The 23290-nt window shown below is 41.3% G+C and overlaps 1 protein-coding gene across 2 annotated transcripts in view; it reads right to left on the minus strand.

Moving 5' to 3' along the window:
* The window catches only part of SLC9A9 (solute carrier family 9 member A9), a 514180-nt gene that overhangs the window by 443381 nt on the left and 47509 nt on the right, over positions 1-23290 (minus strand). For both annotated transcript variants that reach the window (XM_030216056.1, XM_030216057.1), the window contains exon 4: positions 21866-21942. In XM_030216056.1, coding sequence (XP_030071916.1) covers positions 21866-21942 — 77 coding nt within the window. The remainder of the gene's footprint in view (positions 1-21865; positions 21943-23290) is intronic.

Consider the following 23290-nt stretch of genomic DNA (forward strand, 5'->3'; position numbering starts at 1 on the left):
CCCAATAACCATTACACTCTATCATGCTATTACCTCTAAACAATTATAGATCTATAACAAGGATATAAAAATATATATCACTTTCATTCAGAATCATGCTAGAACTTAAGCATTAAAATGTGTCTCTAAATTAAACTAAGAAAGGAGAGGAGTAAACTGCTCTCATAAGTACATAAATAATGCCACACTGGGAAAAGACCAAGGGTCCATCGAGCCCAGCATCCTGTCCACGACAGAAGCCAATCCAATAAAGTTCACTCAATGTTCAATGCGCAATATTCAATGTTGAATACTAATCCTGCATTAGAGGTAATAGCATGATAGAGTGTAAGTTTGATCATGTGACACCCCCCCCCCCCTCATGATAGCAGCACACTGGCTCCCTCTACCTCACTACATTGTCTACAAATCCACTCCTGGTATTCAAAACCCAACTGTCTGGGGACCCCCATATCTCTTTTATTAACCCCTTACTCTACATCAAGAGTTCTTAAGTCCTCATTTCAAAACCAGTTAAGAGTGCCCACATTCCTAAAGATTGTTCATGAACACACTAGATAAACAATCTTTTTAATTCAAAGTCCAGAACAATGGAGCCACCTACCATAGTATCTTTGCCAATTGATGCCCCTACAAAACTAAGTCTGATCTTAAAACCTTCCTATTCACAAATGCTTATGCTTAAATTCTCTATTCAACCTGGAATGAGCCTGAATAACTTAGCTCCCTTCCCTTTTTGTACTGTCCATTTATTGGAATTGTAGTTTGACCCTCCTTGCCTGCCATTTGTGTCCTGTCCTTCTCTTAGTGGTGTAGGGTGGGGTGGGGGAGAGACTAGCAAATAAGATCTGAATACTCCTAATGTGTAACATAAAACCTCAACCAAAGGTTCTCAAGACGGCCATGGTCTGCCTAAAAAAAAAAAAAAAGTCTAATCTGATCCTGAGGATCTACTATCTGAAAAATCATCATCTTCGTCTTCAAAAGGGGTATGAATGTTGGACTACTCTTTAATGAGCAATGGATAAATTGTCCCACTGGCATAATCCTTTTCATCACATTGGAATTTCTTAACCTTAGATTCCTGCAAAGTTTGTCGAAACTGGTCAAATTGTTTGTTACATTTGTACCCCGCATTTTCCCACTCATGGTAGGCTCAATGCAGCTTACATATTGTCTATAGGTACTTATTTGTACCTGGGGCAATGGAGGGTTAACTGACTTGCCCAGAGTCACAAGGAGCTGCCTGTGCCTGAAGTGGGAATTGAACTCAGTTCCTCAGTTCCCCAGGACCAAAGTCCACCACCCTAACCACTAGGCCACTCCTCCACTCCATCAATTTCCATCAATTTCTCCATCAGTGAAGAACTGTCTCATCAGGTAACAGTGAATGTCATGAAAAATGAGTTTAATAAAATCTTGGAAACTCTACATCAACAGGAGACAGTGGATCTGTTCAGTAAACAACAAGAGGAATTGAAGAAGAAAATTGACCAGTTTCAACAAGCTTTACAGGAATCTAAGATTAAGAAATTCGAATGTGATGAAAAGGATTATGCCAGTGGGACAATTTATTTATGGCTTTTTATTTGTCCCCCTTTTGAAGAGTCATCTGGATTAATGCAATGCACTGTACGCCAGGTGTAAAGAACAGACAATCAAAAAACTCCAAACTGCCCAGAATACAGCCGCCAGACTCATATTTAGAAAACCTAAATATGAAAGTTCAAAACCACTAAGAGAGAAACTTCACTGGCTTCCACTGAAGGAACGCATTGCGTTCAAGATCTGCACAATTGTACACAAAATCATTCAGGCAGATGCCCCAATCTACATGCTAAACCTCGTGGACCTACCGCCCAGAAACGCCACAAGATCATCTCGCAAATTTCTTAACCTGCACTACCCCAGCTGCAAAGGACTGAAGTACAAACTGATGCATGCCACTACCTTCTTGTACATGATCACACAGTTATGGAATGCATTACCCACAGACTTGAAAGCAATCAACGAAACAATATCTTTCGAAAATTGCTGAAAACATTCCTCTTCAACAAGGCCTACAATGAGCACCCACAACCTCATTAACACACCTCACCAACCCTCTCAACTATGAAAGCTTACCTTATACAGCTATCCAATTCACTCCCTCTCTTCTTCCCTCTTCCCTTCTTGATCGCTACACACTACTAACTGTATCTGATATCCTGATATGACAATGTCAACAAATCTATGTAAGCCACATTGAGCCTGCAAATAGGTGGGGGAATGTGGGATACAAATGTAAAAAAAAAAAAAAAAAAAAATTAAATAAATAAATAAATAAATAAGATAATGATTTTTCAGATAGTTCCTCAGGATCAGATGGGCCTTGAAATCAGAAATTGCTCATGGCTAGAGTGAGGCTTCTCCACAATATGTTTTCTCCAAATGACGACCATAATTTATCAATAGTGGTCTGCATAGCACTGAAAAACTGAGCTATACATCCGCTTTAAGACTGCTTTTCATTTTTCTGGCCATTTCTTATGGCGAAGGTCTCTTAGAATTCATTGCAGGGTCTGATGTGATCATTTATATAAACTATTTTAAGCCATAGCCGAATGCTCTATTTGGTTCCATCTTCAAAATCTAAAATACTTTTCTTGAGCAAAAAATAATTATGTAGAAAATTGCCTTAAGTGTTTCCTGGTTAAAAGTAATAAATAATTATTAAAGTTGCTTGAATTAATTTTCAACATGCAGTTCCCTTTCCACATAAGTGTTTACCAAGCAAATCAATGAAAATATATTTAATAAAGGCAGAAATTACATGATGCTTGCACATACAAATGCAGAGCTAAAGCTTCACAGTGGGTTACACTGAAAATTTTGTCACCATTTGGTATGGGTGGCAAGATGATTTGACTACACTGCTTGGCTATAGCAAAGTGACCTCAGGAAGAAAGTCAAACTGTTGGGCAATCTCCTTTAGTCCAAAGTGTGGTGATAGGAGCTAGCAAGAGTGAATACCAGAACTAGAGTACTATTGACAGAGTCAACAAAATAGACAAGCCAGGCCAAATGGTTCATACTTACCAATGCCAATACTGCAGGGAACCAAAGTTTTTCTAATTATATCTAGGCATCCATGTCCGATTCTCCTTCCATCCATGTCCAGCGAATCACTCTTTGCTGACCTCCCCTCTCATCCATGTCCAGTATGTCTCCTCTCTCCCCTACCCTCCCCTCTCATCCATGTCCAGCGATTCTCCTCTGCCCCCTGTCCTCCCCTGCCCTCCTCTCCCATCCATGTCCAACAATTCTCTCTTCACTGCCCTCCCTTCCCATCTATGTCCAGCATGTCTCCTCTCTTCTCTGCCCTCCCCTCCCATCCATGTCCAGCGATTCTCCTCTCTCCCCCTGTCCTCCCCTCCCCTCCATGTCCAGTGATTCTCTTTTGGCCCCTATCCTCCCCCTCCCTTCCATGTCCACTGACTCACCCCAGCCTCCACCTGCCCCCGAGATTGTTCAAATCCCAGCCCCACCTGCCCGCTCTCAGCTCCCTGACTTTCTGTTCGTGCACCCGTGCTCCCCTTAACTCTCTACTGCCTCAGGTACAACTTAGGGGCCCTTTTACTAAAATGTGTCAAATAATGGGGTTAGCACATTTCAATTCAAGACTGTCTTGCACGCTAAACCCATAATTAATACATCAGTAAAATAAGGCTTTCATTTTTTATTTGCAGGTTATGCACTAATGATGTCATTAGTGAGTGGTACCTGCAAATAATTAATATGGAAGCTAAGTACTACCGCATTATGTCTGCATTATTCAGGTAGTATGCGCTAATAATAATGCACTGATTTACTACTACTACTACTTAACATTTCTATTTATTTATGTATATACTGCCTAGACCTAAGCGGTTTACAAGTTTCTGTTTCAGGTACTGGTACTGTCCCCCTAATGGAAGACTGGGGTAATGGAAGGCTAAGTGACTTGACCAGGGTCACACAGAGCTGCAGAGGGAATTGAACCCGGTTCCCCAGGATCTCAATCCACTGCTGACCTTTAGGCAGCAGCAGGAACTGAACCCAATTCCCCAGGTCCGCAACCCGTCGCAGTAACCATTAGGCCACTCCTCCACTCCATAATTTAATGCTTCTATGTCCATTCCCTGCCCATGGAACACCCCCTCTGAAAAAATACTTAAATCAAAAATAATGTGCACTTAGCACACGGGAAATGGCAAGTTACTACAAAATGTTTTCAGGCTTAATGCCCTTAAAGGGCCCCATAGATTGTAAGCCCTCTAGGGACAGGGAAATATCTATTGTACCAGAATGTAATTCACCTTGAGCTACTCCTCAAGACATGAACTAAATGTAAAATTCCTTCCCTTTAATTTGTTTAAGGAAAGCCAGCAAAGTACTTGAACAGAAAAGAGACCATATTTTAAAGCTGGAAACTGCTCTCTGTGCTCCAGGAAATACAACACCATCTTAAAAGGGACGCTAATGGCCATCAAAACTTGCATTTTAAAATATTTATTAGCCCAGTGAAAATTATCATCTCTTCTTGTCTTGTTGATTTTCTTTTATCAAATGATTTTTTTTTTTTGGGGGGGGGGGGGGGTCAGCTAACATAATATTCTCTGTTTTCTAGATATTAAAAATTTCAAATACTCTATCGATTCTGCTAAAAGTTAGATTGCTGCTCGATTGTCTCATTAAAATCACCAGCTACAGCAAGAACACAAACTGAATATATCACGTTCCATTTGTTTTGTATAGTATCTATATAAAATAGGTAATTTAACAAATGAGCAGAACAATTCATGCCTGTAAGTCTGAAATTAGCCTCAAGGAGGCAATCCAAAGATCTGTTTTTCACAGCGAGTTAACACGAGGGATATTCTGTTTCTCTTGTTATATCTTTTGATGTCTGCAATACATTCCCTTTTGTCTCAGGCTTTGCAACAGGATACTTATTCATCCGAATTCACAGTTCAGTCAGACAATTATCTTACAACAAAATTCTCAACCACAAACACTGCCATTACTTAAATATTAGCCTGCATTCCTTCTGAAGACAAAGACAGAGGTTAGAAAGGAATAGAGTTGCAGCTATTGAGAAATTTCATCTGAATTTGTGGTCTTAAGCGACTACAGACTGTGAGCACCACCTAGTGGAAATCTCCAGATAATCATCATTTTTCCCCAAGAGGACTGGGGGAAGGACTAGAGGAGAAGCTTTAAAAAAAATACAATACAAATATCAATTAAAAAGGAAAGAAAATCAACAAAATGTTTCAGGAACCCAGTTTTCATCATAACTGTGTGAATTATCCGACGATTTTGATCTATTCTCAGACTGCACTACATTTTCTAGGAACAGCGTCAGATACAACCAATCACGGTGACAGACTGACAAGACCACTAAGAGAATTACAGTACTTCCCCCCACCCCCCTTACAGCCTTTCCTTGTTGGAAGGAAGGGATGGGAAACTTTCCTTTTGGTTTATTCACCAAAACCCTGAATCCCTCTAGTCCTTTAATGTATGGATAGACTTAGCTCTAAAGCTCATTTCAGAATTGCTTAAGGTTATAAGTAGGGACCCTGACTACTGTGACACAATTCACTAGTAAAGGACATTTTGTTCTTCTCATTCACTGCCACCGATGAATAAAAATAAATGTCTTCCCTCTGACTGCTCTTTCAAACACATCATCAGCACAGCAGGTCATTAGAATGACCTAAAGTTGAAGCATGCATCCATCACTAGCCTACTGACCAAAAATAAAAATATCTATAAAAATTGTTTAAAAAAAAGAAAATTTTTTCCTGTAAATCAGAATTCTAGCCACCTTCATAATTAAACATGCATGTTATTGCCTCCCCCCCCCCCCCCCCCGAAACACACCTTGTTCTCTATTTACAGTAATTTTAAGCCGAGGTGTTCCTGTATTTCAGTGTTGTGCATGTTCAGGGTTTATGTACAGTGGGGGAAATAAGTATTTGATCCCTTGCTGATTTTGTAAGTGTGCCCACTGACAAAGACATGAGCAGCCCATAATTGAAGGGTAGGTTATTGGTAACAGTGAGAGATAGCACATCACAAATTAAATCCGGAAAATCACATTGTGGAAAGTATATGAATTTATTTGCATTCTGCAGAGGGAAATAAGTATTTGATCCCTCTGGCAAACAAGACCTAATACTTGGTGGCAAAACCCTTGTTGGCAAGCACAGCGGTCAGACGTCTTCTGTAGTTGATGATGAGGTTTGCACACATGTCAGGAGGAATTTTGGTCCACTCCTCTTTGCAGATCATCTCTAAATCATTAAGAGTTCTGGGCTGTCGCTTGGCAACTCGTAGCTTCAGCTCCCTCCATAAGTTTTCAATGGGATTAAGGTCTGGTGACTGGCTAGGCCACTCCATGACCCTAATGTGCTTCTTCCTGAGCCACTCCTTTGTTGCCTTGGCTGTATGTTTTGGGTCATTGTCGTGCTGGAAGACCCAGCCACGACCCATTTTTAAGGCCCTGGCGGAGGGAAGGAGGTTGTCACTCAGAATTGTACGGTACATGGCCCCATCCATTCTCCCATTGATGCGGTGAAGTAGTCCTGTGCCCTTAGCAGAGAAACACCCCCAAAACATAACATTTCCACCTCCATGCTTGACAGTGGGGACGGTGTTCTTTGGGTCATAGGCAGCATTTCTCTTCCTCCAAACACGGCGAGTTGAGTTCATGCCAAAGAGCTCAATTTTTGTCTCATCTGACCACAGCACCTTCTGCCAATCACTCTCGGCATCATCCAGGTGTTCACTGGCAAACTTCAGACGGGCCGTCACATGTGCCTTCCGGAGCAGGGGGACCTTGCGGGCACTGCAGGATTGCAATCCGTTATGTCGTAATGTGTTACCAATGGTTTTCGTGGTGACAGTGGTCCCAGCTGCCTTGAGATCATTGACAAGTTCCCCCCTTGTAGTTGTAGGCTGATTTCTAACCTTCCTCATGATCAAGGATACCCCACGAGGTGAGATTTTGCGTGGAGCCCCAGATCTTTGTCGATTGACAGTCATTTTGTACTTCTTCCATTTTCTTACTATGGCACCAACAGTTGTCTCCTTCTCGCCCAGCGTCTTACTGATGGTTTTGTAGCCCATTCCAGCCTTGTGCAGGTGTATGATCTTGTCCCTGACATCCTTAGACAGCTCCTTGCTCTTGGCCATTTTGTAGAGGTTAGAGTCTGACTGATTCACTGAGTCTGTGGACAGGTGTCTTTCATACAGGTGACCATTGCCGACAGCTGTCTGTCATGCAGGTAACGAGTTGATTTGGAGCATCTACCTGGTCTGTAGGGGCCAGATCTCTTACTGGTTGGTGGGGGATCAAATACTTATTTCCCTCTGCAGAATGCAAATAAATTCATATACTTTCCACAATGTGATTTTCCGGATTTAATTTGTGATGTGCTATCTCTCACTGTTACCAATAACCTACCCTTCAATTATGGGCTGCTCATGTCTTTGTCAGTGGGCACACTTACAAAATCAGCAAGGGATCAAATACTTATTTCCCCCACTGTATTATACTGGTCCCTCCCCTTCGTGGGCGTAGAGGTAAATTGCATTAACATATATTATGAAGGCGATATTCAGAGCTCTTTCTGCAGTTAAAACAAGCAATTTACTCATGAAAGCTGAGCTTTAAGCTCTGCTTTCTGCATGACAGAGTACCCACAATTCTCAACAATGGGTACACACCCACCCAAGCACACTGTGGAGGCATTGCTTAGAGTGGAAAACGATGGGTGTTTGAGATTATCAAAACAAGTGTTGTTTCAGATGGAAAAGCTACACACAGAGATAGCACCCCACCAAAAGAGAGGCCAACCCACCACAATATAAAGAGAAATGCACCCGTGAGTGGGTATAGGAGCCAAGACTAATGCAATTTATGTCTAACATACAAATAATTTAATTCAAATTAAATCAGAACAATGGCAGTGTCAATACAGGGGTCTGTAAATCAATTTGCCAAACCAGTATGCTTGAAACAGCTTCCCAGAGGGATAAGACTGCCAGTCCCTCTGGGAAGCTGTTTCAAGTATATTGTGCTGTGACATTTTTGAAGATGTTGATTGATGGCTGAATTGCTACTGAAGAGTCTTTTCATCTCTAAGTATGTTTCTTTTCATTTGGATTTGTGATCTAGTTTTGGCAAATTGATTTACAGACTCCTGATGCAAGCCATATCACTGAAACATGTCAGTTTGTTTGTAAACTTAATTTCGCTGGATCCTCTTGTGGACATCGGTACTTACAGGGCCAGTCTTAGGCAGTGGCAACAGGGGCAGATGCACAGGGCCCTGCACTCCTAGGGGCCCTACAGCCCCAGCACACCCCCCTCTCAGAATCCCCCCCACCCCATACCTTAACACAGGTCCATGTTTCTGCATATTAAGCAGCAGGTAGCAGCAGCAGCAGCGATTTGCATAGCCTGCCAGTCACCGAGCCCAGAGCCTGCTCTCTGCTGCACTCCATCCTTGTGGAAACAGGAAGTGACATCAAGTTGACAGCCTATGCAAATTGCTACTGCTGCCTGCTGCTTTCTATGTGGAAATACGGATGCATATTAAGATATGGGGAGGGGTGGTGTTTCTGAGACAGGAAGGACATGCCGGGGTGATGGAGGCGGGGACAACTGCTAAGGCCAACCCTGGGTACTTACATTGCCATTGTTCTAATTTTAATTTTTTAAACTATTGAAATAAATTGCATTTATCTTCACTCCTGCGAGTATTCTTTGCATCCACTCTGGTATGTCACACATAGATAACAAGTTTAACATGTGCCCTTTCGGCCAGATTAGGGAGGCTTTGTTACATCCCGATGATCAGTTCCCCCGCGCTGTTCTGAACAGTGGCGTAAAAATGCTGCTGGAACAGCGCAGGGAATTATCTCCATAATGATCAACACTAATACATGCAAATATAGGCGCATTATCAATGTTGACCTTAGGGGGAAAGTGCGGGCGGAAGTACCTGGGCATATGCTTATGGCAAAATCCTCCCGCAAAGAGGTTTTGACAGATCCGGGCTAAAGCCTGGACCTCTCAAACCTAAAGCCCTGGTAGTCCGGTGGACCTTCAGACCCCCATCCCCTCCCTCCACAAGGACCTGGAGGTCGAGTGGACCCCTAGACCCCTCCCCTTCTCACACACATAACCCCCACCCCACCAAATACATAGAAACATGGTGGTCCACTGAGACCCTTACCAGGACCCCCACCCATGGGCTAGCCTTTTGGTCTAGCAGTAGGCTCGTTCTCCCCACAAAAACCCCTCATACCTTAAAGCAGGCGGGATTAGCACGCCCTCCCCACCTCCTCCTGAGGGTGCCTCCTCAAAATGGTGGAGCCCTGCCCTGCCCGGTGCATCCTCGGATGTGCTGGTGGCCCAGCCCAACGCATCCTAGGATGCACTAGGCAGGGCGCCGTCATTTTGAGGAGGTACCCTTAGGAGGAGGGAGGGAGTGTTAGTCCCTCCTCCTGCTTTAAGCTAAGAGGGGGTTTGGGGGCAGCAGACCCACCGCTAGACCATCAGGCAAGCCTATGGGTGGGGGGAGGTCCTGGTAAGCATCCCACTGGACCACCAGGTTTCTATGTATTCAGTGGGGGGGAGGGGTTATGTGTTTGGGGTCCACCGGACCTCCAGGCCTTTGTGTTTGAGGGGGGTCAGGAGGTCCAACGGACCTCATGTTTGGGGGTGTGGGACGCCTGGAGGTACTGCAAAGCATGCTAAACAGGGTCTCCCCATTCCTCCCCAGCGCCCAGCTCTGAGCTGGTGTAGATTTTGCCTCAGGAACAGCACCTTTATTTGGTGAGCTGCCCGCTGAGCATTGAGAAGGAATACTGATGACCCTGTTTAGCATGCATTTGCATGCTCATTGTGTTCAGAGTTGACGACCTCATTATTTCACGCACTCACCAGCTCTGAACATTCGGCAATAGCAAATGCGGGCGCCAGTGCGGAGTTATGGCGCCCGCATCTGCTTCTGAGTTCAGGCAGTAAAACAGAATGTGTCCATTTGATTTTCAAAATTTACCCAGGGCATTTAGTCAACACATGGCTACCTGTATTTACTGGGTGCAATATTCACACACACACTTTGCAGATTTTTAAAGGAAACAACCTGGGTAGGTTCCCTTTTAACATGGATCATAACATACATGAGCCAAAGGCGCCCAAATATATTGCTAACAAGATGAGCTATTCAAAACTGCCCCATATGAGTCAATTTTCAAAAGGAATCTAGCAAGGTAAATAGTTATTTTCTCAGAAAAGCCAGAGGTACACATATGTTTTCACAGTATGTGCATTTTTAGCACATAGGAGACTCTAGGGCCAGCCCAGTAGTAAATGCTTTGCTGCCTTATTTGAATCTTCTGCTTTACACAAGTCAGCTAGGGCTATACATTCTACAGAGGCAGTGCTAACTGGCCTGGAGAAGGGAAAGAGTCAGTCAATGCCCAAGAGACAGATGTTTTGTATACAGTATTTGATCTTGTGCTGCAAGCTTGCACGATAAGTACTGCATTATACTTAACCAGCCTTACTGTATTTGGATATATGCCAACTTTAATAGTCATGTAATGATTATAAACAGAAACAGTAAGTGATTAGCCGATGTGAGAACAGGAGCGACGTTAATACAGTCTAGCACTGAGCATGTCCTACACTTCACGTTATTCTATTATAAGCATCTATTCTTCTGAACAAGAGATGTTACTTCTGAGTTATAGAAGATCTTGTTGCATTTTGAGCTCCATTTGGACTGAGGCATTAGACTCTGGTTCAAACACTGCTCAACAGTGCCACCTTGTGGTTGGATTCAGGTCTATAATTGCACTACTCCAGAAGGCGCTCCCCCAGCTGAGGGTTGTTATTAGGTTTCCAATGAGCAGATTACCGGGTCAATATATTAACTCTTGGAATTTCCTACAAGTTAGTGGCCTCTTCAGGGTAAGGTTTGCTACATGTGCCAATTAGCTCTATTTTTTTATTGGGATTAACTACCTTTATGAAGAGATTTACCAAAGGCAGTGTACAGAAGGTACAGTTTATCATTTATCTTTTATGTATTTATTTAGATTTATTTACTGAGTTTTTGATGAAATTTCACCCAAGGCATTGTAAGTAGACATAGGTAGCAAACGATTTCAGCAGCAAAGAGACATTTATATACCAGTACATGCTATGACATAGTATGCTACTTCCAACATCAACACAAAACATTTGTAGACAGCACAGGGGGTAAGAGTTGAAATATGTAAGAGCACAGGTACAAATCAAAGTAGGATATACACAAAAAGTAGCACATATGAGTTGTTTTGTTGGGCAGACTGGATGGACAGTGCAGGTCTTTTTCTGCCATCATCTATTATGTTACTATGTAATAACAGTGTAAACAGATAAGCTTGACTAATTTAAGGAAAATTGTGCATTGGATCATAAGACAGTCCTGCTGCAATAAGTGCAGCTGATGTTACTCCTTGTGTGTGTGATTAGCTAGTTAGTTGCTTCTTCCATTGAAGACTTAAAAGAAGAAACAGGCTCTCACCTGCTTCATAAAATAGAAGTATGCTTGTGCCTAATGCAAGCCTTTCTGGGACTGGGTGCTATTTCAGAGAAGGCTCATTGGCAGGTGTCACATTGCATGATTTCCTTTGGAGATAGCATGGTTAGTGATACTGCTTGGGAGGACTTCAGCAATCTCGGAGGTGCATAGGGGTAGATCCTGGTCTTCAAATACTCTAGCCTTTAAGTCCCTTTAAGATCAGAGATCGTTTTTTTTTTTTTTTAATTTAGCCCTATATTATACTGGTAGCCAGTGGGGTTTTTGTATAAGTAGTGTGATGTGATTACATCACGACTTTCTATCAGTCACGCTGCAGTATGCTGAATCTGTTGGAACAGGTGCAAGTCCTTCATAGTCACACCGATGCAGGGCAGATTACAGTAGTCATGATAGCCTACATGTGTATGGTACAATTAGTTCCCCAGATGATCCATGAAGCAGCCATTTACGGCATCTAGAAGTTTTATCTTTGCAGCATGTCACAATGAGATATTTAGCCAAACAATTACGGAGTAACTGAAATCTCCCATTATCGGTATGCTAACGAATTTGTTAAATGTTAACAGCAATTAGGAAGGCTGTGTCCTTTCACCCTTTCCAGACGGATGTAGTATACCTCCCTCCACCACCACCAAACAATGCTCCTTCCACTTCACACATACAATTTCTATCCATATTGATTCCACATCATATGTTGTTTCCTGAAAAACTTTTATCCTGTTGGAATCTATGCTATCCTTAAAATGTAAACCCATCCACCTATCAATTTGATCCACACAGACAATTTGATATAATCTGTACCATGTTGTCCCATTGGTTGTCCTTCTAGAATGTTTGGCAGTAACTGAAGAGTTAAGAGTTAGACATACTATAACTCTCTCATATTATTTTTTTAAACTTCTAGCAATGCAGTTGATGGAGGCAATTTATTGTCATTTCTCTCTGTTAGTCATTTGAACACGCCTGAGCTATATAGAACCTTTTGATTTATGACCTCACAGGTTGCCACTTTGAACCTCCAGTTTGCTTCCCAAACATTATTATACTTGGAGCTATCTGTCCTTAGGGCTTGGTACACATTTGACAGTATACTATAATGTACACAGCTATGGCCGATGCAAGAGTGAGAGCCTTAGGTAAACTTTCAGCCATATGTTCCCCCCCCCCCCCCCCCCCACCGCCCACATTCTTCAGTTTAGAAACAGAGAAAAATGAAGGCAGATTAAAACCATATGGCCTATCCAGTCTGCTCATGCATACCATCCACTATCCTTTCTTCTTCCTTAGAGATCCTATATACGTGTCTCAAGCTTTCTTGAATTCAGATACAGTCTGTGTCTCAACCGCTTTCACCAGGAGGCTGTTTCACATATTCAACACCCTTTCCATGAAGAACTATTTCTTTATGTTACTTCCGCCTCTTTCACCTTTATCCTTATGTCCCCTCATTTCAGAGCTTCCTTTTAACTGAAAGTATCTTGCCAACTGGCATTTATGACACAGAGGTATTTAAATGTCTCTATATTTCCCTTCTCTTGCCTTTCTTCCAAAGTATACATATTGAGATCTTTGAGGCCCCTAACCTTCCCCTCCCCCAAATACATCAACTTTGATATATATATATATGTGTGTGTGTGTGGTGGTGTGGGGGGGGGAGTATATATAATCACACACGCACACACATGTAATAAGGACAATTTCCAACAGTCATTTGCCCAGGTAAATGGGATGTTGGAAAATTATTCCCCCTTTTTGCAGGTAACAGTACACTTTAATAATTCTTTGAGTTTGTGAGGCTGTCAGGGTCTGTTTTATTCTGAATACATCTGCTCTTTGCTGCCCCCTGGAGCAACTGCCCTAGGTGGCTGCCTAGTCTTGCCGAATGGTGAGCCAGCCCTGTATACATCACCAGTCCCTTAGATATAGCCTTTGTTGTCCTGTTGCACATTACACAGCAAATTCCCAAGTGCAACGTCATTATTGTTAGTACTCTGACCCAAGTCAAACTGACTATACTAAAGCCCAAGGAGTTAAAGTGAACTTGGGAGATCTCCAGTAACTACTGACTGACACCTCCTCTCTGGAACACATGGCAAAAAGTACACCAATTGTTTTCCCAGAAATATCAGGAACTTGGATCAGTTTCTTCTATTTGGAAGCAAGAGTTTTTTTAATGCTCATGCAAATACATGATCTATTTTGTTTGGCAAGCTGAAATGTTAAAATTCTTTGTACTAATATGTTAGGCTTTCTTATTTGGCAATTAGAAGACAGTCCAAACAAAATGTTAATTCTTGGTTTTAAATTAATTCTGGCCTTTATGCAGCACAGACGTTGAACACATCTTTACAATGTAACACAGTAAATGATGGCAAATAAAAGACCCACACGGTTCATTCTGTATGCTCACAAGGCGGCCAGAGCTGCACCCACCACTCCATACAGGTTATAGTCATTAATGCTTAAAACACTGCTTGGCAAGTTTCCATCAAGCCAACCACATATAGGCAATTATACAATGTAGTCTTGGTTAAAACCATATATTAATCCCAAGTATTGTGAATAGTATTTAACCTGCTAAGATGTCTTCCTCTCCCCCTTGAATTCACAGCACCCTCACTCGTTGCATGTGATAATAAGTGATACACAATATTGGAGTTGCCCAATCTTCATCTGTCTTTTGCCATTTGCGGGACACAGATCTCAAAATAGTCTGTCCAGCATCGGCCTTAGTTCCCCCTAGTCTTGCCCAATTAACACCTCAACAGCCATGTTGAGGTGTTTTGCTGGGCAAAAGTAATGGGAATAACATCCTCTTTCTATTTAGGCATCCTACATGCTACTGTCACTTTGCATCTGGACTATTGCAACGTAGTTTATGCAGGCCTTCCACAATCATCCCTAAAACATCATCAGTCAGTCCAGAATATGGCTATTAGGCTCCTCTGTAGGGCCAGGAAGTATGACCAAAGTGTCACCTCTATTATATCAACATCATTGGCTTCCAATTCAATATCATTTCAAGTATGAGATTCTTACACTTGTCTATAATGCACTTCACATTGGTTCCCTACCATACTTGGCCTCACTTTTGGTTCCGTACCATCCTGCTTATTATCTCTGTTCTTCATCTGAACTACTACCTACTGCCTTTGTCCAAGGTGTATCTAGACTTTACTAGTTTCATGGCTTTCTTCTGCTTCTCCTTCTCTCTCTCTCTCCTTTTCTCTAGTATATACATATTCAAGTCCTCCAGTCTCTTTTCATGTGATTTTAGCACAAACCTTGTACCTTTTTCGACGTCTTCCTCTGAACTGCATCAAGTCATTTTATGTCTTTGAAGAGCCTCAGTGCATACTGCTCTTTTGGATTTCTATACCCTAAGTGCATCACCTTGCACTTCTTTGCATTAAATTTTAACTGCCAAACATTTGATCAGTCTTCTCATTTTTTAGATCACTTATCATGTTGTCTATTCCCTCTGGGGTGTCCACTCTATTGCAAATCTTGGTGTTATCCACAAAAAGGCAAACTTTTTCTAACCTTCAGCAATATTGCGTCAAATATGTTGAACAGAGTCAGTCCCAGTACCAATCCATGAGGAACGCCATTACTTTTTTTTTGTTACATTTGTACCCCGCGCTTTCCCACCCATGGCAGGCTCAATGCGGCTTACATGAGGCAATGGAGGGTTAAGTGACTTGCCCAGAGTCACAAGGAGCTGCCTGTGCCTTGAGTGGGAATCGAACTTACCTTTATATCCTCTGATTAAACTCCATCTACCATCACCCTCTGCTGTCTGTCAGACAAACAGTTTTCAATCCAAATCACCACTGTTTTCTAACTTTAGCCCACTGAGTTTATTTATGAGCCTCTTAATACAAAATGTGTCAAAGACCTTATTGAAATCCAAGCAGACTACATCCAGCATGTGTCCACTTTCCAATTCTCTGGTCACCAAAGAAAAATCAGACTAGTTTGGCGTGCTTTTCTTTTGGTGAAACCATGCTTCCTCAGATCTTGTAGCCCACTAGATTCCAGGAAACTCACTATCCTTTCCTTGCGCAGGTCCTCCATTACTTTTCCAATTATACAAGTAAGACATCTTCTCTGTCTCTGCTTTTGTGAAGAGGGACCACATCCACTCTTCTCCAATTACACGGAACCTCCCCATCTCTACGGATTTATTAAACAAATCTTTTAGAAAAGCTGCCATAACTTTTCTGAACTCCCTCAAGATTCTGGGATGGATCCCATCCAGCTCCATGGCTTTGTCTACTTTCAGTTTTTCAAGTTGATTATAAATGCTTTCTTTTGTAACCGGTATAATATCAACTTCATTTTCATATGTACCTTTATCAGCTGACTGAGGATTTTCTTCAATGAAGGCAGAACAAAAGTTAAGCACATCTGCTTTATCCTCATGATTCTCCCCACATAGCGCTTCATAGCATTTTTCAGTCTTACAATTCCATTTTTACCCTTCCTCCATTCACTAATATACCTGAAAAAGTCTAGTCACCAATCCTTATGTTTATTATAATCATGTTTCATCAAACTCCTTCTTCATAACTATTAATTATTCTCAAATGCCTGAGTCAATAAAAAGGTTTTTAAATTTGTTTTGAATTTTCATGGGTCTGCTTCACCTCACCCCAAATTATTTTAAGGTAAGCTATTCTACAGACAGTGCATTAATCTGTAAAGTGGGTGCTAATGTAATTGACCACATAACTGACCAGAATATCGGGATGTATGAGTGCACATATACATGTGAATGCACAGAAATGATCCTTTTCGAGTCCAATCTCCAGAGGCCCTACTTACGTGTGGCATCAACATCCTATGGTTGTCAAAGGACCTTAAAGCTCTATTTGGTGTACAAGGTGAATAAGAATGTATTATAAACTATCTTCAGGAGCTTAAAATTTATCCTGGAGGAAACTGGGGGCCAGTGGTAGTACTTATATAAAAGGTATGATATCACCATATTTGTGAGCATTGTCTAATATTCCAATTGACACATTTTGTAATGTTTGTAATTGCTTTATATTTAACACCTGCATAACATTACCATAATCTGACATCAACAATGCATATATTAATGTGGCATATATTAATGCGTATAAGGAAGCATCATCAAAGCAATGTTTCACTGACCTTAACTGTAGCAGAGTTTAAGCTTGGTTTAAAAAAAAAAGTTTGGACAAGTTCCTGGAGGAAAAGTCCATAATCTGCTACTGAGATAGACATGGGGAAGCCACTGCTTGCCCTGGGATTGGTAGCATGGAATGCTGCTACTATTTGAGTTTCTGCCAGGTACTCGTGACCTGGATTGACCACTGTTGGAAACAGGATACTGGGCTAGATGGGCCACTGGTCTGACATAGTATGGCTATTCTTATGTCCTTATGTAGAAACCTTTTTTTTTTTAAATTAAATTTGAAACTCATTTTGATTCTTTTAGTTTTATCCAGTGCCCCTTCTATGTTTCTCTTCCTGCATCCTTTCTTATTTTATGACTGCCACATATTTTGCATTTATTTTGTTGGCCACTCATTGGTGAACCATCCTGGTTTCCTTTTTGTTCCCTCTTGTTCTTGTTTACCTTCCTTACATAAAGATTTGATGACAGTGTCTAAATAGAAAACTGTTCTGCAAAATGATGACATAGTTCATACTCTTTTTTTATTCCTACTTATTCTCCACCTGGAATGCAGCCAAAGGAACAATGTTACATTTTGACTGCACATATCAACAGCTGGATACCAGCTCAGCCTTCCTAAAGTTTACAAGCTACAGTTCATCTCCAAGTTGTGGTTCAGTCTAAAAAACTACTTCCACTTTCACCTGAACTCAACAAAAAGGGTGCCAAATTAAATTAAAATAGACAGACATGACTAAAAATCACCAGGTCCAGGAGTGATGTTCTCCCAACTGCTTTTATAGGAAGTGCCAAACTGATTCATCCACCTGTAGTACACCAGAGTTGCATTTTTCACTTTTTACTACTTTTTCAAGAAAAAATAAAATAAAATGAAGCACATACATAAATTATACTATCATATAATTTACATAGAAAACTGTGTGCCCTGCCTATACTTAGACTCCATCCAGGGGGACTAATCCACTCCTACTGGAATTGAAATCCTTTTCATGCACCTCTCTGACTCCACTTACAAGTTATTCCCCTTATCCTGTAACTTCTGTTACTCTACATTATCTATCTATATGCTCTCGCTTTCACCCTATGCCGTCTATTAAGATGTTTTCTTGTGTATTATGTCAATGTTGTAAGTAGTATACTGTGCCATAATGAGCTACATTCTATATATGGTGCCAAAAAAAGCACTATTTTATAAACCACGCTTGAAGTTAGGCATGGTTTATAGAACAGTGCTTATGACTGGGAGTCACCTAACTTTAGGCATGGCCATTTGCACCAACTGAAAAATGTGCATGCCTAAGGGGTCCTTTTACTAAGCTGTGGTAAAAAGTGGCCTGCAGTAGTGTAGGAGCATGTATTGGGCATGCGCCGGGCCAGTTTTGACCATATCTCCAAACATTTTTTTTTAATGGGAAGGGAAAAGGGCCTGCAGTAAAAATGAAACCAGCGCGTGCCCAAAACCGGCCTGAGCCCTTAATGCTACTCATTGATCTAGCAGTAGAGGCTCACATGCTACACGTGCGGTGACCGGTTGGTGTGCCCCAAGTATCGATTACTGCCAGAACCAGTGTGCATAGGAGGAAATAAATAATTAATCCAGGTGTTATAGGTGTGTGCCAAATCTGAAATTACCACCAGAAGGGTGTACTGGCCTGGCAGTAGTCTCATTTTGGCACGGGCGTAGAGCCCACCGTGCCTTAGTAAAAGGGCCCCTAAATTAGGTTCATATCCCCCCCTTCTTTTAGAACACGCTTAAATGCTAGGATCACCCCTGTTCCATCCAGGACCTTCCCATTTCCACATCCCTTTTTTCAGATCACCTGTAAAATTTAGACACAGATCCCACGCTTAAATTTACGTGCGTAAAGTCCAATTAAATTTAATTAGTGCCAATAATTGCCCAGTTAAATTTCCCAATTTTTGGTAACTTTTATGGAATTAGAGGGAATATGTACTGTTATTTGAATATATTTTTCTGTTGATATTGTCTATTGCCTATGTCCAGATTGATCTTGATGTACATCGCATTGGGTGAATTTCTTCGAAAAGGTGGTAAATAAATCCTAATAGATGAAAATAAAATAACTGTGCTATTGCATTTAGGTACCTTTTTATAGAATAGTGTGTTGCCAGAATATTGGTATTTACATGTATATGTGCACTCACACATCCTAATATTCTGGCCATTTATGTGCTCAATTACATTAGCGCCCACTTTACAGATTTACCCCCTATCTCCTAGATTCTATATAGCATGCCTAGAGATCTGCATTGTAATCTAAGCGGATTCAACAACACGTGTAACTTAATTGGCTTAAGCTAATTAGCACTGATAACAGCACTTAAGCAATAATTGGCAATAATTAGAATTTACTTGCAAAATTCGCTAAGCGTGTTTTGCAACGTACTGCGCCTAACTTCTACCACACGCAGACAAAAAGGGGCATGGATATGGGTGGGAAAATGGGAATTCCATAGGCATTCTGAAATTTACGTGCATAGTTATAGAATATGGCCTTCTGCACCGAAATCTAAGTGCTAGAATTAACACCATGTTTTCATTGGTATAAATGGATGCGCATAATTTTAGGCACTGGGATATCAACTAAGCATATTCTATATACTATGCCTAAATCTAGGCGCCGCTTATAGAATACACGCATGCGGAAATGTTTTCTGCGTGGAATTTTTAGACGCCAAATATAAAATCCCCCCCCCCCCCCCCCAATATGCCTAGCCCACACCAGTCAATCCAGAGTGGAAAACATAGGTCATTTTACGGCTGCAAAAACTCTTATCCTTTAAGTAAGCAAGTATGAGAGCTATAAATTGCTTTCCAAACTATTCTCCAGGGACCTAATCTTATGAAAGATTATATAGTCCAATTTGCTTCCCAAGAATAATGCATATGTATCACAGCAAGTGAGAGAGAGACTGTAGAAACCAGGGGTCTGAGAACAGTCTCACCATAAACAGCTTTGGTTAATTTGTAGGAGGAATTTAATTAGTTCCACATTGTTATTCTTCAGCCACAAATTAGTAACCCAGCATAAGGTAAAAACCTCACTGTGATGTAAATGGGTGAACAAGATAAAAATAAAATAACTAGAGTTAAAAAGAGAGAGAGAGAGAGAGAGAGAGAGAGAGAGAGAGAGAGAGAGAGAGAGAGAGAGAGAGAGAGAGAGAGAGAGAGAGAGGTGTATTTTCAAAGCACAAAGCTATATAGTAATCTATGGAACCTTGTAATTCTAAGTGCTTTGAAACTAAGCCCTATAGTGACTGAGAAGAGGAAATAAGTTTTCACAGTGGTATCACTGTAAAAATCAGGTTATTCAGAGCAGGTTGAAAGCAGCATTCTAGCAGTTTCCTTTACTCTCTACCTGTTGGAATTACCTGGTTCCAAGAACTCTGACACAGAATTTATCATTGCAGCATAGTTATAATTCTCCTTGTAGTTGTAGGATTAAGTCCACATACAAGCATGAACAGCCGGAACTAGAAGTTGAGGACAGCACCCTGATGCAGCCAAAGGCGAAGCATGGCCCATGTTGCCAGCGGGTCCATTATAAAATTAAGATAAATGGCGTTGAGCTTATATATGAAATGTATAAGAAAATTTTTTAAAGAGGATTTGACACCCCCCCCCCCCCCCGCCCCAACTACTGAACTTAAGTTGAACTGGTGTATTTGATTTTAAGAAGAGCAGAATATCTATCCTGCATCACATTTACGTGACATCACACAGGAAGCAACCAAGCCCCAGTGTATCCTTCTATGCGTTCAATTGCCCAGGGCAAGAAAATTAAATGTTCAGCTTCATTTTATTGACAGTTTTATGTTTTTATTTGTACAGTTTTGAGTTACACACTATAGACTTGACCTAATGCAACACTTTACATTTTCCAATACCACTTTATCCCCATTAGAATTTGGCTTAAATTAATTTTGATAATATAGCTCATTCTAATTGTTAAATGTGCTAACATCATGTCAGTTACATTATAGCTATTAAAACTGAATATGAAGCCTCAAAAAAATAATAAAATCAAACAGCTAAACAAGCTAATATGCTAACAGTTCATTATCATGCATTTCTAAAAGTAAAATAAGTCATTTAATTAGAACAGGTCCCTTTAGTAGGAAAAGAAAATAATATAAACCTATTTGAGGGTTTTTTGTTTTTTTTAATATAAGGACTCAAACAGCTGTGTTTTTTTATAAAAGTGCTCCACAAAAGCTGCAGAAAATCACAGCTAAAATGAAGCTACTTGGGAGCAGGTATAAAATGTCCATGCATCAAGTACATATGAAAAATTATATCGCTGTCTGTGCTGAACCCCAAATTTACCCTAGAACATACCTACACCTGAGTTGGGTTTATGCATGAAGAACACCTGGGCTTTGGTTTTTTTATTTTTTATTTTGAGGGTGGGGGAGCTCCACCCCAACTCTACTTCCAGCATCTCTCCTTTTCTTCCCTTCTCTACCATTCCATAGTCCAGCATCCCCCCCCCCTCCCCCCCATATCCTTCCATGGCATCCAGCATCACTCTATTCCTTATTCCTCAATCCCCTTTCTGTGATGTCCAGCATCTCTTTCTTTCTCTACTTCTCAACCCTTACTCCCACCCTGTGGTCTCCAGCATCTCTCCCCTTCTTTTTAACAAAGTGTTCAGCATCTTACCTCCCTTTCCCCAGGGCAACAATGCTACAATCAGCATTATACAAGACATATTGAAACTGGCTGGCACAGAGACTTGAGCATCCACACATGTTCAAGGCCTGCTGGTCCACTCTCCCTAGGTTTAACATTAGAATCTAAGAAAAACCATACAGAGTCAAATCAAGCCCTATTGAGCTCAGCATCCTCTCTCTCTCTGACAGTGGCCAGTTCAGGTCGAAAGTACCTAGCAGATTCTAAAAACTAGATCTATTTTTTCATAACTAATTTCCAATTAAAAATGGCTTTCCCAAGTCTACCTGGCTAATAATTAATTATGAACTTTTCCTCCAAGCCTCTTGATCCCCACTATGTTGGTCACCTAAGTTTATTTATTTATTTACTCACCCAATGACAAAGCAAGAGATGGCCGTTCCCAAGAAGGCATACATTAAGATCGACCCCAAGTTGCGAAAAAAATGTCGCTGAGGAATAAAATGAGTTATAGATTTCAAAATCATAAATCTTACATTTAAACTATCAAATTTATGTCATTAGCAAGCAAATAAGGCTGCCGTATTTTGAGATGTTGCACACTTTTCAGAAGTTTTTCATCATATCCCACATAGAGCACATTGCAAAAGTCAAAACACTCTTAATATAACTAAGTAACCTCATTTTCTAAAATAATTACTTACTAATGCTGCAACCTGTTTTTCCATGGAGTCCAACAGGACTCCTAATACCTTGAAATAAGATTCCACTACAAATTCTCTTCCCTGCATAAACAATTTACCATTAAATTTTCAGGCACAGGGGTGCCAAGCCAGAGAATTTTACTCTTTTCCTTGTTCAATCTGAAATGATATAATGAGGCTCAAGTCTCAACATTAATAAGATGTTAAAACAATCAGCAAAAAAGGGATTCTCCATATACCACCTTTCTGTACACTTTGCATGCAGGGTACTGGATTCTTTGAGTACAATCTGAAACCAATGTCCTGCGCATATGTGTGGCTACCACTTCTGCTGCCTTCATGTTTTTGTTAAGAGTGGAGAATTGATAAGAGAAGGGAGAGGAATGGGGATCTGCCATTTCCTTATCTGGTCACATGAATTTCTAACACTTTTTAACCCATTGTACTTAGAGTTATTCTCAGGGCCGGCCCAAAGGTATCCAATGCCCTAGGTAAACTTTCCGTTGTATACCCATACCCTCCCATCTCTACCAAGGTTTGGTTCATAGCTCAAGCCTCCCAGCCCCTGTGGTCCAGCATTTTTTTCTTTACTTCTCTCCCCCTTGGCCCCTATCATCTGTCTCTTCCACCCCCAACACCCCCTCCACCATGATCCCTCCACCCTGAAGTATTCAGGCCTCACCTTCCTTCCTCTGAGGACGTGACACAGCAGTTGGGAGTTACAGAAGATGTAAAAGTGGCCAGTGTGGGGCTTTGAGCATCTGAACATGCTCGTTCCTGCCACCTCCTATCTTCCTGTCTCAGAGAGGAGGTGGGAGTTAGCAGGCTTTCAGCAAGAATGGAAGCTCAATGCTCAAGATGTATAGGGTTGTACACTATACATCTTCTATAGCTGCCAATTGCTGCATCACTGCCCCCAAGGAAGAGAGGCGAGGCCTGAACACCTTGGGATAAAGGATAAAGAGTAAAGGGTCACATATTTGATATATCGCCTTTCCGTGGGACAGTAGAGGAAGGGAGGGTGGGCGGGAAAGAAAGAGAGAGAACCTGGAAACTAAGTTAAGATGCTGTATAAAAGTTTGGGAAGCACTGAGCTAGAGGCTAGCGGGGACAGGCCTAGAGACAAGAAAATGGA

Source organism: Microcaecilia unicolor, chromosome 10, assembly GCF_901765095.1.
Source record: "Microcaecilia unicolor chromosome 10, aMicUni1.1, whole genome shotgun sequence".
Classification (NCBI taxonomy): domain Eukaryota; kingdom Metazoa; phylum Chordata; class Amphibia; order Gymnophiona; family Siphonopidae; genus Microcaecilia; species Microcaecilia unicolor.